The following is an 18,772-nucleotide window of genomic DNA, read 5'->3' on the forward strand; positions in this document are numbered from 1 at the left end:
ACACACACGCTCCAACACACACATGCTCCAACACACACACACACACAGGCCAACACACACACAGGCCAACACACACACAGGCCAACACACACACAGGCCAACACACACACAGGCCAACACACACACAGGCCATCACACACACACACACACGGCAACTCACACACACACGGCAACTCACACATGCCAACACGCACTCGCATCAACTCACACACACGTCAACTCACACACGCCAACTCACACACACGCCAACACACACACACACGCCAACACACACACATGCCAACACACACACATGCCAACACACACCAGGGCTGCCAACTCTCATGCATTGAGCGTGATAATCACGCATTAGGCCAAATTCTCACGCTCTCACGCTGATCACAAATTTCTCACGCTGTCGTAAGAAATTCGGTGATCAACGAAAAATTAAAAACGCATATCAACGGCATGGACCGCGGGTGTTGGAGAGCCGGGGCTGAGGGAGGGATGGAACCAGAAGAAGCGGCGGGGACAGATGCGGACGGGGAGCCAGGGCTGGTGAGTGTTTGCCGGGCTGATGAGTGTTTTCCGGGCTGGCGAGTCGCTCGCTGAAGCTCATGGAGCAGCCTCAGTGCAAGAGTCCTGGGCCGTCGGAGGCGTCGGAAGCGTTGCGCCGCAGCCATGAGAGTCTCTGTGCCAAATTCACCCAGGTGACCGGCATGCATCAGGCTGCTGCTCGGTGACTCCTGGAGGACAACCAGTGGTGGCTGGAAGTACGTACCAAGCACTGGGTAGAAATGGTGGAAGATAGTGGCCTTCAAATGGGGCTGGTTGGTGAAAGCATCCTGATTGCCTGCTAGATTTTCACTTACTGTAACTGCAGGAAAAATGTTCCTGATGTTGGGGGAGTTCAGAACAAGGGGGTCACAGTTTAATAATAAAGGGTAGGCCAGTTAGGACTGAGATGAGGACAAATTTTCTTCACGCAGAGAGTTGTGAATCTGTGGAATTCTCTGCCACAGAAGGCAGTGGAGGCCAATTCACTGGATGTTTTCAAGAGTAAGTTACATTTAGTTCTTGGGGCGAGTGAAGTCAAGGGATATGGGGAAAAAAGGAATGAGGAAAGAGGTACTGATTTTAGATGAACAGCTTTGATCATATTGAAGGCAGTGCTGGCTCGAAGGGCCGATGGCCTATTCCTGCACCTATTTTCTATGTTTCTATGCTTGAGTATACGGCAATAAAACTCGGCCACTTGATTTTGAAGGTATAATGGTGGAGGTATAATGTAGTCATAGAGTGATACAGTGTGAAACAGGCCCTTGCACAACTTGCCCAACCCACCAACATGTTCCAGCTACATTACCTGCTATTGGTCCATATCCCTCCAAACCTGTCGCTGCCTCAACTACCTTCTCTGGCAGCTTGTTCCATACACCCACCACCCTTTGTGTCGAAAAAGTCACGCCTTAAAAAGTTACCTCTTAAAATTACTTCAAAAACATTGAAATCATACTTCTACAATGCACTAAAACATGATTTTAACATCAAATTTGAAAAAGTCCCTACCACCCTCCCACACACTCCCCCCACTCAGTTGCCCCACTCCCTCACCAGGTACCCCCAAGGCCAGTGATCAGTGATCGCTCAGCCTCCCCACTTTCAAAGACGCTCCATGGCCCCTGGTTCAGACAGAGCACTGCCAGATGTGAGCGGGGAACTGAGGCCAGATGTCCATGATGTCTGGATCCCAATGCTCAACGCTTCATATTTCGGAGTTGCCCAATGTTATTGATTTGTAATTAGCCTGATTTGTAATTAGTTGCCAAAACCTTAAATTATTAATCCGGAATATCCAGGGGGATGGGATTAGTGTAATATTTAAATGACATGCAAGGTGTCAGGCTGTCTGTCACAACATACAGTCCCGATAACCCATTATTTCCTTCAGTTAAATACTGGGAAGGTAGCAGGTGTAAGGCTGGACTCAGGCTCAGGAATGAGAGAAGGTATGTAACTGGAGTCACAGCCAGGAGTAGTACCAGGTGTGCAGTGAGACCCAGGTTGGTCAACATGGGCCAAGTGTTTGATTATAATCTGATTTCCATACATGAATACACTAAGATCATTCATGTGCTGCACCTGTTGATCAGAGCCTGGGCTCTACTGTGGAATGTAATTAGGAATGTAATTTACACTAACTTTATTCATAGCTAATCCAATTTAAAGCATAAATATTGCCCAAGCATAAACAGATTTTCTGTTACGACAGACAATAAAGTTTTCTGAATCTGAATCTGAATCTGAATTCCAGTGTAAGTTAAAAGACTCACTACAGTATGCACCATATTGCACAATTTCAAGCTGAAAAATGCATAAGCTGCGTACTAATGGGAGGGGGGACACCCCCCTCCCACACCCTCCCCCCCTCGGTTGCTACGCTCCTTCGGGCTTGGTCTCTCGCAATTTCACACTATCACCCAACTCTGACCCAATGTTGGCAGCCCCGAGACACACACGCTGAAACACACACGCCAACACACACACAAACGGCAGCACACACACATGCCAGCACACACACACGCCAGCGCACACACGCCAACGCACACACGCCAAGGCCAAGGTACATGGAGACTGAGGGCAGCTCAGAGACTCAATAAGCAGCAGCTTACAGCTAACGTAATCTGCCAGACAATTTTACCCTGAGAGGGGAAAGATTTAATGGGAGGCTGAGGAACAACTTTGCCACTCAGAGAGCGTTGGGTGTATGGAACGAGCTGCCAGAGGAGGCAGGTTCTCGAATATTTACAAGACATTTGGACAGGGACATGGATAGGGAAGGCTTAGAGGTATATAGAAACTTAGAAAATAGGTGCAGGAGTAGTCCATTCGGCCCTTCGAGCCTGCACCGCCATTCAATATGATCATGGCTGATCATCCAACTCAGTATCCTGTACCTGCCTTCTCTCCATACCCCCTGATCCCTTTAGCCACAAGGGCCACATCTAACTCCCTCTTAAATATAGCCAATGAACTGGTCTCAACTACCTTCTGTGGCAGAGAATTCCAGAGATTCATCACTCTCTGTGTGAAAAATGTTTTTCTCATCTCGGTCCTAAAAGATTTCCCCCTTATCCTTAAACTGTGACCCCTTGTTCTGGACTTCCCCAACATCGGGAGCAATCTTCCTGCATCTAGCCTGTCCAACCCCTTTAAGAATTTTGTAAGTTTCTATAAGATCCCCCCTCAATCTTCGAAATTCTAGCATGTACAAGCCGAGTCTATCCAGTCTTTCTTCATATGAAAGTCCTGACATCCCAGGAATCAGTCTGGTGAACCTTCTCTGGCAAGAGGCTGACGTGCAATATGCAACGGAGAGGAACATGGGCCTTTTTTCCATCCATTTCCGTAACCCGACCCGACCCGCAGTGTAATCAACGTTGCGGGGGAACAGTTTGTGTTAATAAATTATAATTCTGAAAATGAGGAGATTTTTCCCAGATAACTTTTATTTTTACGAGGATGTTTTCGTAACCGGCTTCCATCTCCGCACTAGTATCTTTGCTCTGCTATGGCATCTTTGGTGCGGAGACGGAAGCCGGTTACGGAAATGGGGCCGAAAATTACCCATGAATCTGCCCTTGACCGTACTACATTTTTTTCATCGAGTGATCTATCTTGCTTGCTATAGGATCTTTGCTTCTTCCGACTGATATCAGTGGAGGGGGCGGGACAGATAGAATGTGGTCTGAGACAGTAAGACTAGTGGGAGAACTGGGAAGGGGAAGGGGATGGAGAGAGAGGGAAAGCAAGGGCTATCTGAAGCCTTTGATAAGGTCCCACATGGGAGATTAGTGGGCAAAATTAGAGCACATGGTATTTGGGGTAGAGTGCTGACATGGATAGAAAATTGGTTGGCAGATGGGAGACAAAGAGTAGGGATTAACTGGTTCCTTTCAGAATGGCAGGCAGTGACTACTGGGGTACTTCAAGGCACGGTGCTGGGACCGCAGCTATTTACAATATACATTAATGATTTAGATGTAAGGATTAAAAGTAACATTATCAAATTTGCAGATGACACAAAGCTGGGTGGCAGTGTGAACTGTGAGGAGGATGCTATGAGAATGCAGGGTGACTTGGACAGGTTGGGTGAGTGGGCAGATGCATGGCAGATGCAGTGTAATGTGGATAAATGTGAGGTTATCCACTTTGGTGGTAAGAACAGGAAGGCAGATTACTATCTGTTGTCAAGTTAGGAAAAGGGGAAGTACAACAGGATATGGGTGTCCTTGTTCATCAGTCACTGAAAGTAAGCATGCAGGCAGTGAAGAAAGCTAATGGCATGTTGGCCTTCATAACAAGGAGTTGAGTATAGGAGCAAAGAGGTCCTTCTGCAATTGTACAGGGCCCCAGTGAGACCACACCTGGAGTATTGTTTGCAGTTTTTGTCTCCAAATTTGAGGAAGGACATTCCTGCTATCGAGGGAGTGCAGTGTAGGTTTACAAGATTAATTCCCGGGATGGCGGGACTGTCATATGTTGAAAGAATGGAGTGGCTGGGCTTGTATACACTGGAATTTAGAAGGATGAGAGGGGATCTTATTGATACATCTCTGGAGCGCAGAAGGTTAAGGGGGGACTTGATAGAGGTCTTTAAAATGATGAGAGGGATAGACAGAGTTGATGTGGACAAGCTTTTCCCTTTGAGAATAGGGAAGATTCAAACAAGAGGACATGACTTCAGAATTAAGGGACAGAAGTTTAGGGGTAACATGAGGGGGAACTTCTTTACTCAGAGAGTGGTAGCGGTGTGGAATGAGCTTCCAGTGGAAGTGGTGGAGGCAGGTTCGTTGGTATCATTTAAAAATAAATTGGATAGGCATATGGATGAGAAGGGATTGGAGGGTTATGGTATGAGTGCAGGCAGGTGGGACCAAGGGAAAATAATCGTTCGGCACGGACTTGTAGGGCCGAGATGGCCTGTTTCCGTGCTGTAATTGTTAAATGGTTATATGGTTATATAAGATTATTAAGGGATTGGACACGCTAGAGGCAGGAAACATGTTCCCAATGTTGGTGGAGTCCAGAACCAGGGGCCACAGCTTAAGAATAAGGGGTTGGCCATTTAGAACAGAGATGAAGAAAACATTTTTCACCCAGAGTTGTGAATCTGTGGAATTCTCTGCCTCAGAAGACAGTGAAGGCCAATTCTCTCAATGCATTCAAGAGAGTTAGATAAAGCTCTTAAAGATAGTGGAGTCAAGGGAAATGGGGAGAAGGGAGGAATGTGGTACTGATTGTGGATGATCAGCAATGATTACATTGAATGGCAGTGCTGGCTCGAAGAGCCGAATGGCCTCCCTCTGCACCTATTTTCTATGTTTCAACGGGTCGATGGTTGAAAGGGTCAAGAGCTTCAAATTCCTGGGCGTGAACATCTCTGAAGATCTTTCCTGGTCCGAGAACACTAATGCAATTATCAAGAAAGCTCATCAGCGCCTCTACTTCCTGAGAAGATTACGGAGATTCGGTTTGTCAAGGAAGACTCTCTCTAACTTCTACAGGTGCACAGTAGAGAGCATGCTGACCGGTTGCATCGTGGCTTGGTTCGGCAATTTGAGCGCCCTGGAGAGGAAAAGACTACAAAAAGTAGTAAACACTGCCCAGTCCATCGGCTCTGACCTCCCTTCCATCGAGGGGATTTATCGTAGTCGCTGCCTCAAAAAGGCTGGCAGTATCATCAAAGACCCACACCATCCTGGCCACACACCCATCTCCCTGCTACCTTCAGGTAGAAGGTACAGGAGGAGCCTGAAGACTGCAACAACCAGGTTCAGGAATAGCTACTTCCCCACAGCCATCAGGCTATTAAACCTGGCTCGGACAAAACTCTGATTATTAATAACCATTTTCTGTTATTTGCACTTTATCAGTTTAATTATTAATGTGTGTATATATTTATATTATGGTATATGGACATACTTATCTGTTTTGTAGTAAATGCCTACTATGTTCTGTGTGCTGAAGCAAAGCAAGAATGTCATTGTCCTATCAGGGACACATAGCAATAAACTCACTTGAACTTGAACTTGTTTCTATGTCTCGATGGACACGAAATACTGGAGTTAGTCAGCAGGACAGGCTGATAAGGTTCACTACTTAAAAACCAGACAACTCACAAAAACGTTAGGTAAACCAACTCAAGCTTCACTGATCATCAGCCGGCGGATGTGATGGGGATACACCAGTCAAGTAAGCAACAGGCTTCCCCGCACCACCACTTCAATGAATAAAGATTTGCACGGTGTTAACATTCCAAAGATGGTAGTCATGGTCACAAGATGCAGCCAATATATATCACTACAGGACAAGTCTGAGCTTGTCAATTAGTCTGTCAATTGGTTGTCTGTCAATTAGTAGACACATTTGAAAGGCATGTTATCAGTTGGTACTTCCAGGACAAGACATTTCAGAGCCCCCCCCCCCCCCCCCCGATCCACTAGAGAAAGCTTTCTTGGGAAGGAATACAAGCTACAACCGAGTCAGGTATGAGAAAAGGAACGGGTGACGTTTCAGCTCGAGACCCTTCTTCAGACCTCGACCTGAAACATCACCCATTCCTTGTCTCCAGAGATGCTGCCTGTCTCGCTCAGTTGCTCCAGCATTTTGTGTCTATCTTCGGTTTAAACCAACATCTGCAGTTCCTTCCTACACATACAGGATAAAGGGAAAAGCACCTCCAGGTCCCTTCGATGGTGGGGAGGTCAGTATCCATAATGGACTGGGCAGTGTTTACTGTTCTCTGTAATCTCACTTTGACCCCACTGTTTGAACCTTGGGGGGGGGGGGGGGAGGGTGTTTGTAAAGATGGGGGTTAGGGTGGGGGCAGGTTAGAATACCACAGCTTCACCACACCTCCTCCCCCCCCCCCCCCCAGTACAGGCATGTCCTGATGTGTGAAGAATCTGTGTTCATGGTATATAGTCATACAGTGTGGAAATAGGCCCTTCAGCCCAACTTGCCCACGCCGACCAACATGCACCCGTCTAAATGTTTCTACACGTTGCGATAGTCTGTGTTGTGGCCTCGCGGAGGGAGCGGTGTGGTCCACACGCCACCACTGTGGGGATTCACCACCGGCCTTACCTTCTCTAGCACCTTGGGGGGCACCTTGGCTGCCATCCGTGTGTCGATGAACCCCGGCACGATGGCGTTACATCGGATGCCAAACCTGCAGATACAGTCCATGAGTAGAGACTCCCAGAGTGAGGGGGACATGGGCTCTAACACTGGCAGGGAGGGCGGGGAGAGAGAGGGTGGTGAGGGGGAGAGGGGGGGTGAGGGGGAGAGGGGGAGAGGGGGAGAGGGGGGAGAAGGGGGGGGAAGGGGGCGGAGGGGGGGCTGAGCACAGGTCTGACAATGTTTAAACCCGAGGCAAGGTACGATGGGGACCCAGTGTCACTCACTGATCACTGGCACTGGGTGAACAGGATGGGGCGCGTTAAGATGGAGAGAAGGAATGGGTGATGTCGCGACCCTTCCTCAGACTGAAAGTTCTTCTTCTTTTTCATTATCTCCAGAGATGCTGCCTGACCCACCGAGTTACTCCAGCATTTTGTGAATATCTGCAGTAATAACCAGCACCTGCAGTTTCTACCTACACAGATAGAGACACACACACACGCGCAGACATAGACACAGAGGGACACACACGCAGATATAGACACACACGCAGATATAGACACACAGGGACACACGCGCAGACATAGACACAGAGGGACACACACGCAGATATAGACACACACGCAGATATAGACACACAGGGACACACACGCAGATATAGACACACAGGGACACACACGCAGATATAGACACACAGGGACACACACGCAGATATAGACACACAAACACACACACGCAGATATAGACACACAGGGACACACACACACACAATACCTGGCCAGCTCCTTCGCGCTGCTCTTTGTCAGGGCCACCACTCCTGCCTTCGATGCCGTGTAATTGGTCTGTCCCAGGTTTCCAACCTGTTGTAGCACAGCATCATCATTAGCAATCTCCACACAGGCCAATAAAGCAGCTCCTCCAGCCCCCCCCCCCCAACCACATACCACACGCACACATGTGCGCACACACACACGCACACAGATCCGCATGTGCACCCAAACACCCTTCCCTCGCCCCCAACCTACTCCAACCCCTCACACACACCTCCCCCCACTCCCCAACCTCACTCCAACCGCACGCACACATACCTCCCCTCCCCCACCTCACTCAAAACCACCCCCCTCATAGACACACATCCCCCTCCCCCTCCTCTACGTCACTCTAAACCACTCCGCCCCCCCCTTCAATCGCCCCCCTCCCCTGCCTCACTCCAAACCCAATCGCTGCCCACCGTGCCCCCCGTCCCCATGATGCTGCCCACCGTGCCCCCTGTCCCTACCTTGCCCACGATGCTGCCCACTGTGCCCCCCGTCCCTACCTTGCCCATGATGCTGCCCACTGTGCCCCCTGTCCCCATGATGCTGCCCTCTGTGTCCCCCGTCCCTACCTTGCCCACGATGCTGCCCACTGTGCCCCCTGTCCCTACCTTGCCCACGATGCTGCCCACTGTGCCCCCTGTCCCTACCTTGCCCACGATGCTGCCCACTGCGCCCCCTGTCCCTATGATGCTGCCCACCGTGCCCCCTGTCCCTATGATGCTGCCCACTGTGCCCCCTGTCCCCATGATGCTGCCCACTGTGCCCCCTGTCCCTACCTTGCCCACGATGCTGCCCACTGTGCCCCCTGTCCCCATGATGCTGCCCACTGTGCCCCCCGTCCCTACCTTGCCCACGATGCTGCCCACTGCGCCCCCTGTCCCTATGATGCTGCCCACTGTGCCCCCCATCCCCACGATGCTGCCCACTGTGCCCCCTGTCCCTACCTTGCCCACGATGCTGCCCACCGTGCCCCCTGTCCCCACGATGCTGCCCACCGTGCCCCCTGTCCCCACGATGCTGCCCACTGTGCCCCCATCCCCACGATGCTGCCCACTGTGCCCCCATCCCCACGATGCTGCCCACCGTGCCCCCCTGTCCCTACCTTGCCCACGATGCTGCCCACCGTGCCCCCCTGACCCTGCCTTGCCCATGATGCTGCCCACTGTGCCCCCTGTCCCCACGATGCTGCCCACCGTGCCCCCCTGACCCTGCCTTGCCCACGATGCTGCCCACCGTGCCCCCCTGGCCCTACCTTGCCCACGATGCTGCCCAGGTTGACAATGGAGCCCCTCTTGGCACCGCTGGCAATCAGCGCTCTGGCAACAGCCTGGATCACCAGGAACGTTCCCTGCGGACGGGCAAATCGGGAATCCCGAGTTAGAGAGACACGTACAAGACACGGGATTAAATACAGGAAACCACTTCCACAATGAGCAGGTGCCCCCCCCTCCCCACCGCGTCTGATGCCCCCATTGGGCTAAGCCAGGCGCGGGTATCCACTGGAGACTCTGCGGGAAGCACTGCCACCCTACACCCAACAGCTGTCGTGGTGGCACAGCGGTAGAGTTGATGCCTTACAACAAAATGCAGCGCCAGAGACCCGTGTTCTATCCCGACTACAGGTGCTGTCTGTATGGAGTTTGTACGTTCTCCCCGTAACCTGCGTGGGTTTTCTCCGAGAACGTCGGTTTCCTCCCACACTCCAAAGATGTACAGGTTTGTAGGTTAATTGGCTTGATAAAAATGTAAAATTGTCCAAGTTGGCGATATGCAGAGTACTGCCCTGCCGACTACAAAATTCAGAAGGAATCTGTCTCACGTGCTCTTCTGTCCCATCTTCCAGTGGCACAGCGGGTAGAGTTGCTGCATCACTGCGCCAGAGACCCGGGTTCCATCCCGACCTCGGGTGCTGTCTGTGTGGAGTTTGTACGTTCTCCCTGTGGCCAGTTACCTCCCACATCCCAAAGACCTGCGGTTTTGTAGGTTAATTGGACTTTTAAATTGTCCCTAGTGTGTCGGAACCAGTGTGCAAGGTGATCGCTGGTCGGTGTAGACTCGGTGGGCCGAAGGGCCTGTTTCCACACGGTATATCAGATTTTAGTTTAGTTTAACTAACTTAAGTTTACAAACTTAAGTTAGTTTACAAACTTAAAGCACACGGCATTGGGGGTTCAGTATTGATGTGGATAGAGAACTGGCTGGCAAACAGGAAGCAAAGAGTAGGAGTAAACGGGTCCTTTTCACAATGGCAGGCAGTGACTAGTGGGGTACCGCAAGGCTCAGTGCTGGGACCCCAGCTATTTACAATATATATTAATGATCTGGATGAGGGAATTGAAGGCAAATCTCCAAGTATGCGGATGACACTAAGCTGGGGGGCAGTGTTAGCTGTGAGGAGGATGCTAGGAGACTGCAAGGTGACTTGGATAGGCTGGGTGAGTGGGCAAATGTTTGGCAGATGCAGTATAATGTGGATAAATGTGAGGTTATACATTTTGGTGGCAAAAACAGGAAAGCAGACTATTATCTAAATGGTGGCCAATTAGGAAAAGGGGAGATGCAGCGAGACCTGGGTGTCATGGTACACCAGTCATTGAAAGTAGGCATGCAGGTGCAGCAGGCAGTGAAGAAAGTGAATGGTATGTTAGCTTTCATAGCAAAAGGATTTGAGTATAGGAGCAGGGAGGTTCTACTGCAGTTGTACAGGGTCTTGGTGAGACCACACCTGGGGTATTGCGTACAGTTTTGGTCTCCAAATCTGAGGAAGGACATTATTGCCATAGAGGGAGTGCAGAGAAGGTTCACCAGACTGATTACTGGGATGTCAGGACTGTCTTATGAAGAAAGACTGGATAGACTTGGTTTAAACTCTCTAGAATTTAGGAGATTGAGAGGGGATCTTATAGAAACTTACAAAATTCTTAAGGGGTTGGACAGGCTAGATGCAGGAAGATTGTTCCCGATGTTGGGGAAGTCCAGGACAAGGGGTCACAGCTTAAGGATAAGGGGGAAATCCTTTAAACCCGAGATGAGAAGAACTTTTTTCACACAGAGAGTGGTGAATCTCTGGAACTCTCTGCCACAGAGGGTAGTCGAGGCCAGTTCATTGGCTATATTTAAGAGGGAGTTAGATGTGGCACTTGTGGCTAAGGGGATCAGAGGTTATGGAGAGAAGGCAGGTACAGGATACTGAGTTGGATGATCAGCCATGATCATATTGAATGGCGGTGCAGGCTCGAAGGGCCGAATGGCCTACTCCTGCACCTAATTTCTATGTTTCTATGTTTAGAGGTACAGAGCAGAAACAGGCCCATCGGCCCACAGAGTGCGCGCAGACTAGCATCTCCCCGTACACTAGCATTATCCTACACACCAGGGACAATTTACAATATATACCAAAGCCAATTAGCCTACAAACCTGCATGTCTTTTGTGTGTGGGAGGAAACCAGAGCACCCGGAGCAAACCCACAAACATCACGGGAAGAATGTACAAACTGCATAGAGACAGCACCCGTAGTCTGTATGGAACCCGGGTGTCAGCAGCAACTCTACCACTGCGCCTCTGTGCCGCCTAATCTAATGTAAAAAGTAAACTGGGAAGGAACTGCAGATGCTGGTTTACACCGAGACTGACACAAAATGCTGGAGTAACTCAGCGGGACAGGCAGCATCTGTGGAGAGAAGGAATAGGTGACGTTTCAGGTCGAGACCCTTCTTCAAACTCGTCCTCCTCCCAGTAATCTTCCCCTGTCAGCAACTGTTCCCCACCCAACAGCACTCAGTTCCCATCCTCGGGTCGAGGAGACGCACCATTAAGTTAACCTTCAGCACCCGCTCGAAGGCCTCAGCCTCCATCTTCAGCAGCAGCCCGTCCATGGTGATGCCAGCACAGTTCACTGCCACACAGGGAGGCCGGGAGAACTGCTTCTGAAAGACAAACAGCAAGAGGGAGTCAATCTCATCCATGTGCTCAATTACAGGGTCATCCTTCCAGGAAACTAACCCAGCGCAGGCCCCAGGCCGTTCCCCAGTGCCTCCACTATCCCCAAGACAACCTGCTCCCACCATCCACTCATCATCATCAGATGGCCAAGGAGTGACAAGTGGAGTTTAAACCAGATAAGTACAATGTGTGGCACTCCATAAGTTGCAGGTGCTGAAATTAGGTCATTCGGCCCATCAAGTCTACTCCGCCATTTAATCACGGCTGATCGATCTTTCCATCTTAACCCCATTCGCCTGCCTTCTCCCCATAACCCGACACCCGTACCAATCAAGAAGCTGTCAATGTTTGCCTTAAAAATATCCAGTGACTTGGCCTCCACAGCCGTCTGTGGCAAAGAACTCCACAGATTCACCACACTCTGACTAAAGAAAGTCCTCATCATCTCCTTTCCATGGGTACATCCTTTTATTCTGAGGCTGTGCCCTCTGGACCTAGACTCACCCACTGGTGGAAACATCCTCTACTTAGGATCTTGTGAAGTCTGACCAGGCCAGGACCTACACAGTGAATGGTAGGGCAGAGGGACCTCATAGTACAGGTACATAGTTCCTTGAAAGAGACGTCACAGGTAGACAGGGCGGTCAAGAAAGCTTTTGGCACATTGGACTTCATCAGTCAGGGAACAGAGGGTAGTCTGAGGAAGCTCTCAGTCTGAAGAAGGATCTCGACACGAAACATCACCATTCCTTCTATCCAGAGATGCTGCCTGGCCCGCTGAGTTACTCCAGCATTTTATGTCTGACTATAAAAGTTTGTTCAGTATATTACAGTGGTACAAGACATTGGTGATGTCACATTTACTGTGACCAGAACTGTGTTCAGTTTTGGTCACCCTCCTGTACATAGAAAATAGGTGCAGGAGTAGGCCATTCGGCCATTCGAGCCTGCACCGCCATTCAATATGATCATGGCTGATCATCCAACTCAGTATCCTGTACCTGCCTTCTCTCCCTTAGCCTCTGATCCCCTTAGCCACAAGTGCCACATCTAACTCCCTCTTAAATATAGCCAATGAACTGGCCTCAACTACCCTCTGTGGCAGAGAGTTCCAGAGATTCACCACGCTCTGTGTGAAAAATGTTTTTCTCATCTCGGTCTTAAAGGATTTCCCCCTTATCCTTAAGCTGTGACCCCTTGTCCTGGACTTCCCCAACATTGGGAACAATCTTCCTGCATCTAGCCTGTCCAACCCCTTAAGAATTTTGTAGGTTTCTATAAGACTTAGATCTCCTAAATTTTAGCGCGTATAAGCCGAGTCTATCCATTCTTTCTTCATATGAAAGTCCTGACATCCCAGGAATCAGTCTGGTGAATCTTCTCTGCACTCCCTCTATGGCAAGAATGTCCTTCCTCAGATTTGGAGACCAAAACTGTACGCAATACTCCAGGTGTGGTCTCACCAAGACCCTGTACAATTGCAGTAGAACCTCCCTGCTCCTATACTCAAATCCTTTTGCTATGAAAGCTAACATACCATTCGCTTTCTTCACTGCCTGCTGCACCTGCATGCCTACTTTCAATGACTGGTGTACCATGACACCCAGGTCTCGTTGCATCTCCCCTTTTCCTAATCGGCCACCATTTAGATAATAGTCTGCTTTCCTGTTTTTGCCACCAAAGTGGATAACCTCACATTTATCCACATTATACTGCATCTGCCAAACATTTGCCCACTCACCCAGCCTATCCAAGTCGCCTTGCAGTCTCCTAGCATCCTCCTCACAGCTAACACTGCCCCCCCAGCTTAGTGTCATCTGCAAACTTGGAGATGTTGCCTTCAATTCCCTCATCCAGATCATTAATCTTATCTTATCTTATATTACTAAAAGTCTGATCTTGACCGCTTTTGGCCCACTGTGCTGCGATGTCCGAGAGAACGCCGCCACCTACGGCCGTCATTTTTGGCCATCTCGATCAGAGCCCACGTCTGCCTTCCTGGACCAGAGTATTTTTCCCATCGATGAAAAATCAGGAAGTGGTGTGCCTCAATCAGTCTGCAAGCTGGAGGGCACGCTGAGCTCTGAATGACTGAACAAATGTCTACACAACTGTGAGTAAGTACCCTTAATGTGGTTTGAAAATGAAAATATGGTTAGTTTGAAGCAAAAAAACACTGCCTGCAAATGGCTGTTTGGGGGGTTTGGGTTGAAGTAAAAAGGCACTCTCTCTCCTCTCAACTATCTCTCCCTATCCCTCTCCCCTCCTCTCTCTCTCTCCCCATCCCCCCCTCTCCTCTCCCCCTCTTTTTCTCCCCCTCCTCCACCGTCCCTCCCCTAAACCCCCCTCCCCACACCCTTACCCCCTCCCCACCTCTCCCCCTCCCCTCACCTCACCCCCCTCTCAGCACACCCCCTCTCAACCCCTCTCCCCCCATCTCTCTCTCTCCTCTCTTTTTCTCCCCCTCCTCCCCTCCTCCACCGTCCCTCCCCTAAACCCCCCTCCACACACCCCTACCCCCTTCCCTCCATCCCCTTCCCTGCTCCCAAGCTCTCCCCCTCCCCTCACCTCACCCCCCTCAGCACACCCTCTCTCCCCCGCCTCTCTCCCCCCTCCACACCCCCTATCCTCTTCCCTCCACCCTCCCTCCCCCTCCCTGCTCCCCACCTCATCCCCCTCTCAGCACCCCCTCTCTCTCCCCTCTCTCTCCTCCTCACTCTCACCCTCTCTCTCTCTCCTCCCCTCCTCCCCCACCTTTCCCCTCTCACCCACCCTCCCTCTTCTCCTCCTCTCCACCCCCCTCTCCATTTTGCCCCTCTCTCTGTGTCTCTGTCTCTTCTCTCTCTGCCCTCACTCTCTACCCCCCCCCCCCCCTCTAGATGTGACTGCAAGTTGGGGGCTATGCGTCAGTAGATAGGGTGGTTATGGGGTAAAAGGAGCAAATTAATAATATCAATATAACATCAAGGGGGGTAATTAGCGTGAGTGCGGGGGGGGGGGGGAGGGGGATAGTTAGTGTGTGTGACGCTGCATGCCGCCTCTCCCCCCACAACCGCATGTTAGGGTAACAGACCCAACCTTTCGTAAATCCATGCTGACTTTGTCCAATGATTTCACCACTTTCCAAATGTGCTGCTATCCCATCTTTAATAACTGACTCTAGCAGTTTCCCCACTACTGATGTTAGACTAACTGGCCTGTAATTCCCCGTTTTCTCTCTCCATCCCTTCTTAAAAAGTGGGGTTGCATTAGCTACCCTCCAATCCTCAGGAACTACACCAGAATCTAAAGAGTTTTGAAAAATTATCACTAATGCATCCACTATTTCTGGAGCTACTTCCTTAAGTACTCTGGGATGCAGCCTGTCTGGCCCTGGGGATTTATCAGCCTTTAATCTATTCAATTTACCCAACACCACTTCCCGACTAACCTGGATTTCACTCAGTTCCTCCATCTCTTTTGACCCGCGGTCCCCTGCTATTTCCGGCAGATTATTTATGTCTTCCTTAGTGAAGACGGAACCAAAGTAGTTATTCAATTGGTTCGCTATATCCTTGTTCTACATGATCAATTCACCTGTTTCTGACTGCAAAGGACCTACATTTGTTTTAACTAATCTCTTTCTCTTCACATATCTATAAAAACTTTTGCAGTCAGTTTTTATGTTCCCTGCCAGTTTTCTTTCATAATCTATTTTCCCTTTCCTATTTAAGCCCTTTGTCCTCCTCTGCTGGTCTTTGAATTTCTCCCAGTCCTCTGGTAGGCTACTTTTTCTCGCTAATTTGTACGCTTCATCTTTTGCTTTGATACTATCCCTGATTTCCCTTGTTATCCACGGATGCACTACCTTCCCTGATTTATTCTATTTTCTGTAATGAAGCTGGAAAGAATGCAGAAAAGATTTACGAGGATGTGGCCAGAACTTGAAGGCCGGAGCTATGGGGTCATAGGGTTGGACAGGTTAGGACTTTATTCCTTGGAGCACAGGAGGTTGAGGGCTAGTTTTAGAGATTTTAAAAAACATGAGGGGAATAGATGTGGTGTATGTCAAAGGTAGGGGAATCTGTCAGTCTGAAGAAGGGTCTTGTCCCGAAACGTCACCCATTCCTTCTCGCCAGAGATGCTGCCTGTCCCACTGAGTTACTCCGGGTTTTGTGTCTATCATCTGCAGGGGAATCAAGAACCAGAGGACTGAGGTTTAGGGAAAGCAGATAAGGTTGTTTTATCCCCACTAGGTTTAGAAAATTGTTTTATAAATATAGAAACCCTTGCCTATTAAAGATACAGCAAAATTATCTACAGAAATCAGCAAATCAACACTGGTCTATAAGTAATGGAATGAGCTGTCAGAGAAGGTTGTTGGGGCAGGTACTATGGCAATGTTGAAAATATACTTGGACAAGAAACGGGAATAGTCCCCGAGGATTGGCGTACTGCGCATGTTGTTCCATTGTTTAAAAAGGGTTCTAAGAGTAAACCTAGCAATTATAGACCTGTTAGTTTGACTTCAGTGGTGGGCAAATTAATGGAAAAGATACTTAGAGATAATATATATAAGCATCTGGATAAACAGGGTCTGATTAGGAACAGTCAACATGGATTTGTGCCTGGAAGGTCATGTTTGACTAATCTTCTTGAATTCTTTGAAGAGGTTACTAGGGAAATTGACGAGGGTAAAGCAGTGGATGTTGTCTATATGGACTTTAGTAAGGCCTTTGACAAGGTTCCTCATGGAAGGTTGGTTAAGAAGGTTAAACTGTTGGGTATAAATGCAGGAATAGCAAGATGGATTCAGCAGTGGCTGAATGGGAGAAGCCAGAGGGTAATGGTGAATGGCTGTTTGTCGGGTTGGAGGCAGGTGACTAGTGGGGTGCCTCAGGGATCTGTGTTGGGTCCTTTGTTGTTTGTCATGTACATCAATGATCTGGATGAAGGGGTGGTAAATTGGATTAGTAAGTATGCAGATGATACCAAGATAGGGGGTGTTGTGGATAATGAAGAGGATTTCCAAAGTCTACAGAGTGATTTAGGCCATTTGGAAAAATGGGCTGAAAGATGGCAGATGGAGTTTAATGCTGATAAATGTGAGGTGTTACACCTTGGCAGGACAAATCAAAATAGGACGTACATGATAAATGGTAGGGAATTGAAGAATACAGTTGAACAGAGGGATCTGGGAATAACCGTGCATAGTTCCTTGAAGGTGGAATCTCATATAGATAGGGTGGTAAAGAAAGCTTTTGGGATGCTAGCCTTTATAAATCAGAGCATTGAGTATAGAAGCTGGGATGTAATGTTAAAATTGTACAAGGCATTGGTGAGAACAAATCTTGAGTATGGTGTACAATTTTGGTCGCCCAATTATAGGAAGGATGTCAACAAAATAGAGAGTACAGAGGAGATTTACTAGAATGTTGCCTGGGTTTCAACAACTAAGTTACAGAGATAGGTTGAATAAGTTAGGTCTTTATTCTCTGGAGCGCAGAAGGTTAAGGGGGGACTTGATAGAGGTCTTTAAAATGATGAGAGGGATAGACAGAGTTGACGTGATCAAGCTTTTCCCTTTGAGAATAGGGAAGATTCAAACAAGAGGACATGACTTCAGAATTAAGGGACAGAAGTTTAGGGGTAACATGAGGGGGAACTTCTTTACTCAGAGAGTGGTAGCGGTGTGGAATGAGCTTCCAGTGGAAGTGGTGGCGGCAGGTTCGTTGGTATCATTTAAAAATAAATTGGATAGGCATATGGATGAGAAGGGAATGGAGGGTTATGGTATGAGTGCAGGCAGGTGGGACTAAGGGAAAAAAGTTGTTCGGCACGGACTTGTAGGGCCGAGATGGCCTGTTTCCATGCTGTAATTGTTATATGGTTATAAGTTCAAGGATTGGAAATGTTTGAAGAGATATGGCCCAAAAGTGGATAAATGGGACGAGCGTTGATGGGGAGACTCGGTCGGCATGGACGAGGTGTGCGAAAGGTTGCACAGACTAGTATTGTGGTTAATCATTTATCAAATTTTTATTATATATTATCTATGTGTTCTGTGTTTACAAGCCTGCTATGCTGCTGCTGGTAAGAATTTCACTGTTCTGTTTTGGTAAATAAGATAATTAAATATTGACTCCATGGACTCCATCTACACCTCACGCTGCCTCTGCAAGGCCAGTAGCATAATCAAGGACAAGTCTGATCCCGGCCACTCCCTCTTCTCCCCTCTCCCATCAGGCAAGAGGTACAGACATTTGAAAACGCACACCTCCAGATTCAGGGACAGTTTCTTCCCAGCTGTTATCAGGCAACTGAGTCATCCTACCACAACTAGAAAGCAGTCCTGAACTACTATCTACCTCATTGGTGACCGTCGGGCTATCTTTGATCGCACTTTACCTTGCACCAAACGTTATTCCCTTAACATATATCTGTACACTGTAAATCATGTATTGTCTTTCCGTGGACTGGTTAGCACGCAACAAAAGCTTTTCACTGTGTCTCGGTACATGTGACAATAAACTAAGCGGAAACTAAATATTTTTGGCTCTTGATTCTTGGCATTCACAAAATTCATATAGTGCAATAGCAGTCCAAGTCCCAATGCAACACCATTGGGAAGGCCATGGGCGGTGGGTGCAGGGAACACCACCCACAGATCTCTCTCTCTGTGCTGCTCACCAGCTGAATCAGCACTCCATCATTGGGCCCTCATGGTTACAGAGAATGCCCCATCCACACTCTGCTGACATCCTGCAGACACAAGGAACTGCAAGTGCCTGAATCACAAGTAAAGCACAACGTGCTGGAGGAACTCAGTGGGTCAGGCAGCATCTGTGCCGGGAAATGGACAGGCGA

The 18,772-nt window shown here is 48.9% G+C and overlaps 1 protein-coding gene across 3 annotated transcripts in view; it reads right to left on the minus strand.

Annotated features, from left to right (window-relative positions):
• The window catches only part of hsd17b8 (hydroxysteroid 17-beta dehydrogenase 8), a 38,658-nt gene that overhangs the window by 17,620 nt on the left and 2,266 nt on the right, over positions 1 to 18,772 (minus strand). For 2 of the 3 annotated variants that reach the window (XM_033047756.1, XM_033047754.1), the window contains exons 3-6: positions 11,794 to 11,910; positions 9,235 to 9,330; positions 7,939 to 8,024; positions 7,129 to 7,213 (exon numbers count right to left, since the gene is read on the minus strand). In XM_033047756.1, coding sequence (XP_032903647.1) covers positions 7,129 to 7,213; positions 7,939 to 8,024; positions 9,235 to 9,330; positions 11,794 to 11,910 — 384 coding nt within the window. The remainder of the gene's footprint in view (positions 1 to 7,128; positions 7,214 to 7,938; positions 8,025 to 9,234; positions 9,331 to 11,793; positions 11,911 to 18,772) is intronic. The other variant, XM_033047755.1, reaches the window with a different exon arrangement.

Source organism: Amblyraja radiata, chromosome 30 (assembly GCF_010909765.2).
Source record: "Amblyraja radiata isolate CabotCenter1 chromosome 30, sAmbRad1.1.pri, whole genome shotgun sequence".
In the NCBI taxonomy this organism is placed as follows: Eukaryota; Metazoa; Chordata; class Chondrichthyes; order Rajiformes; family Rajidae; genus Amblyraja; species Amblyraja radiata.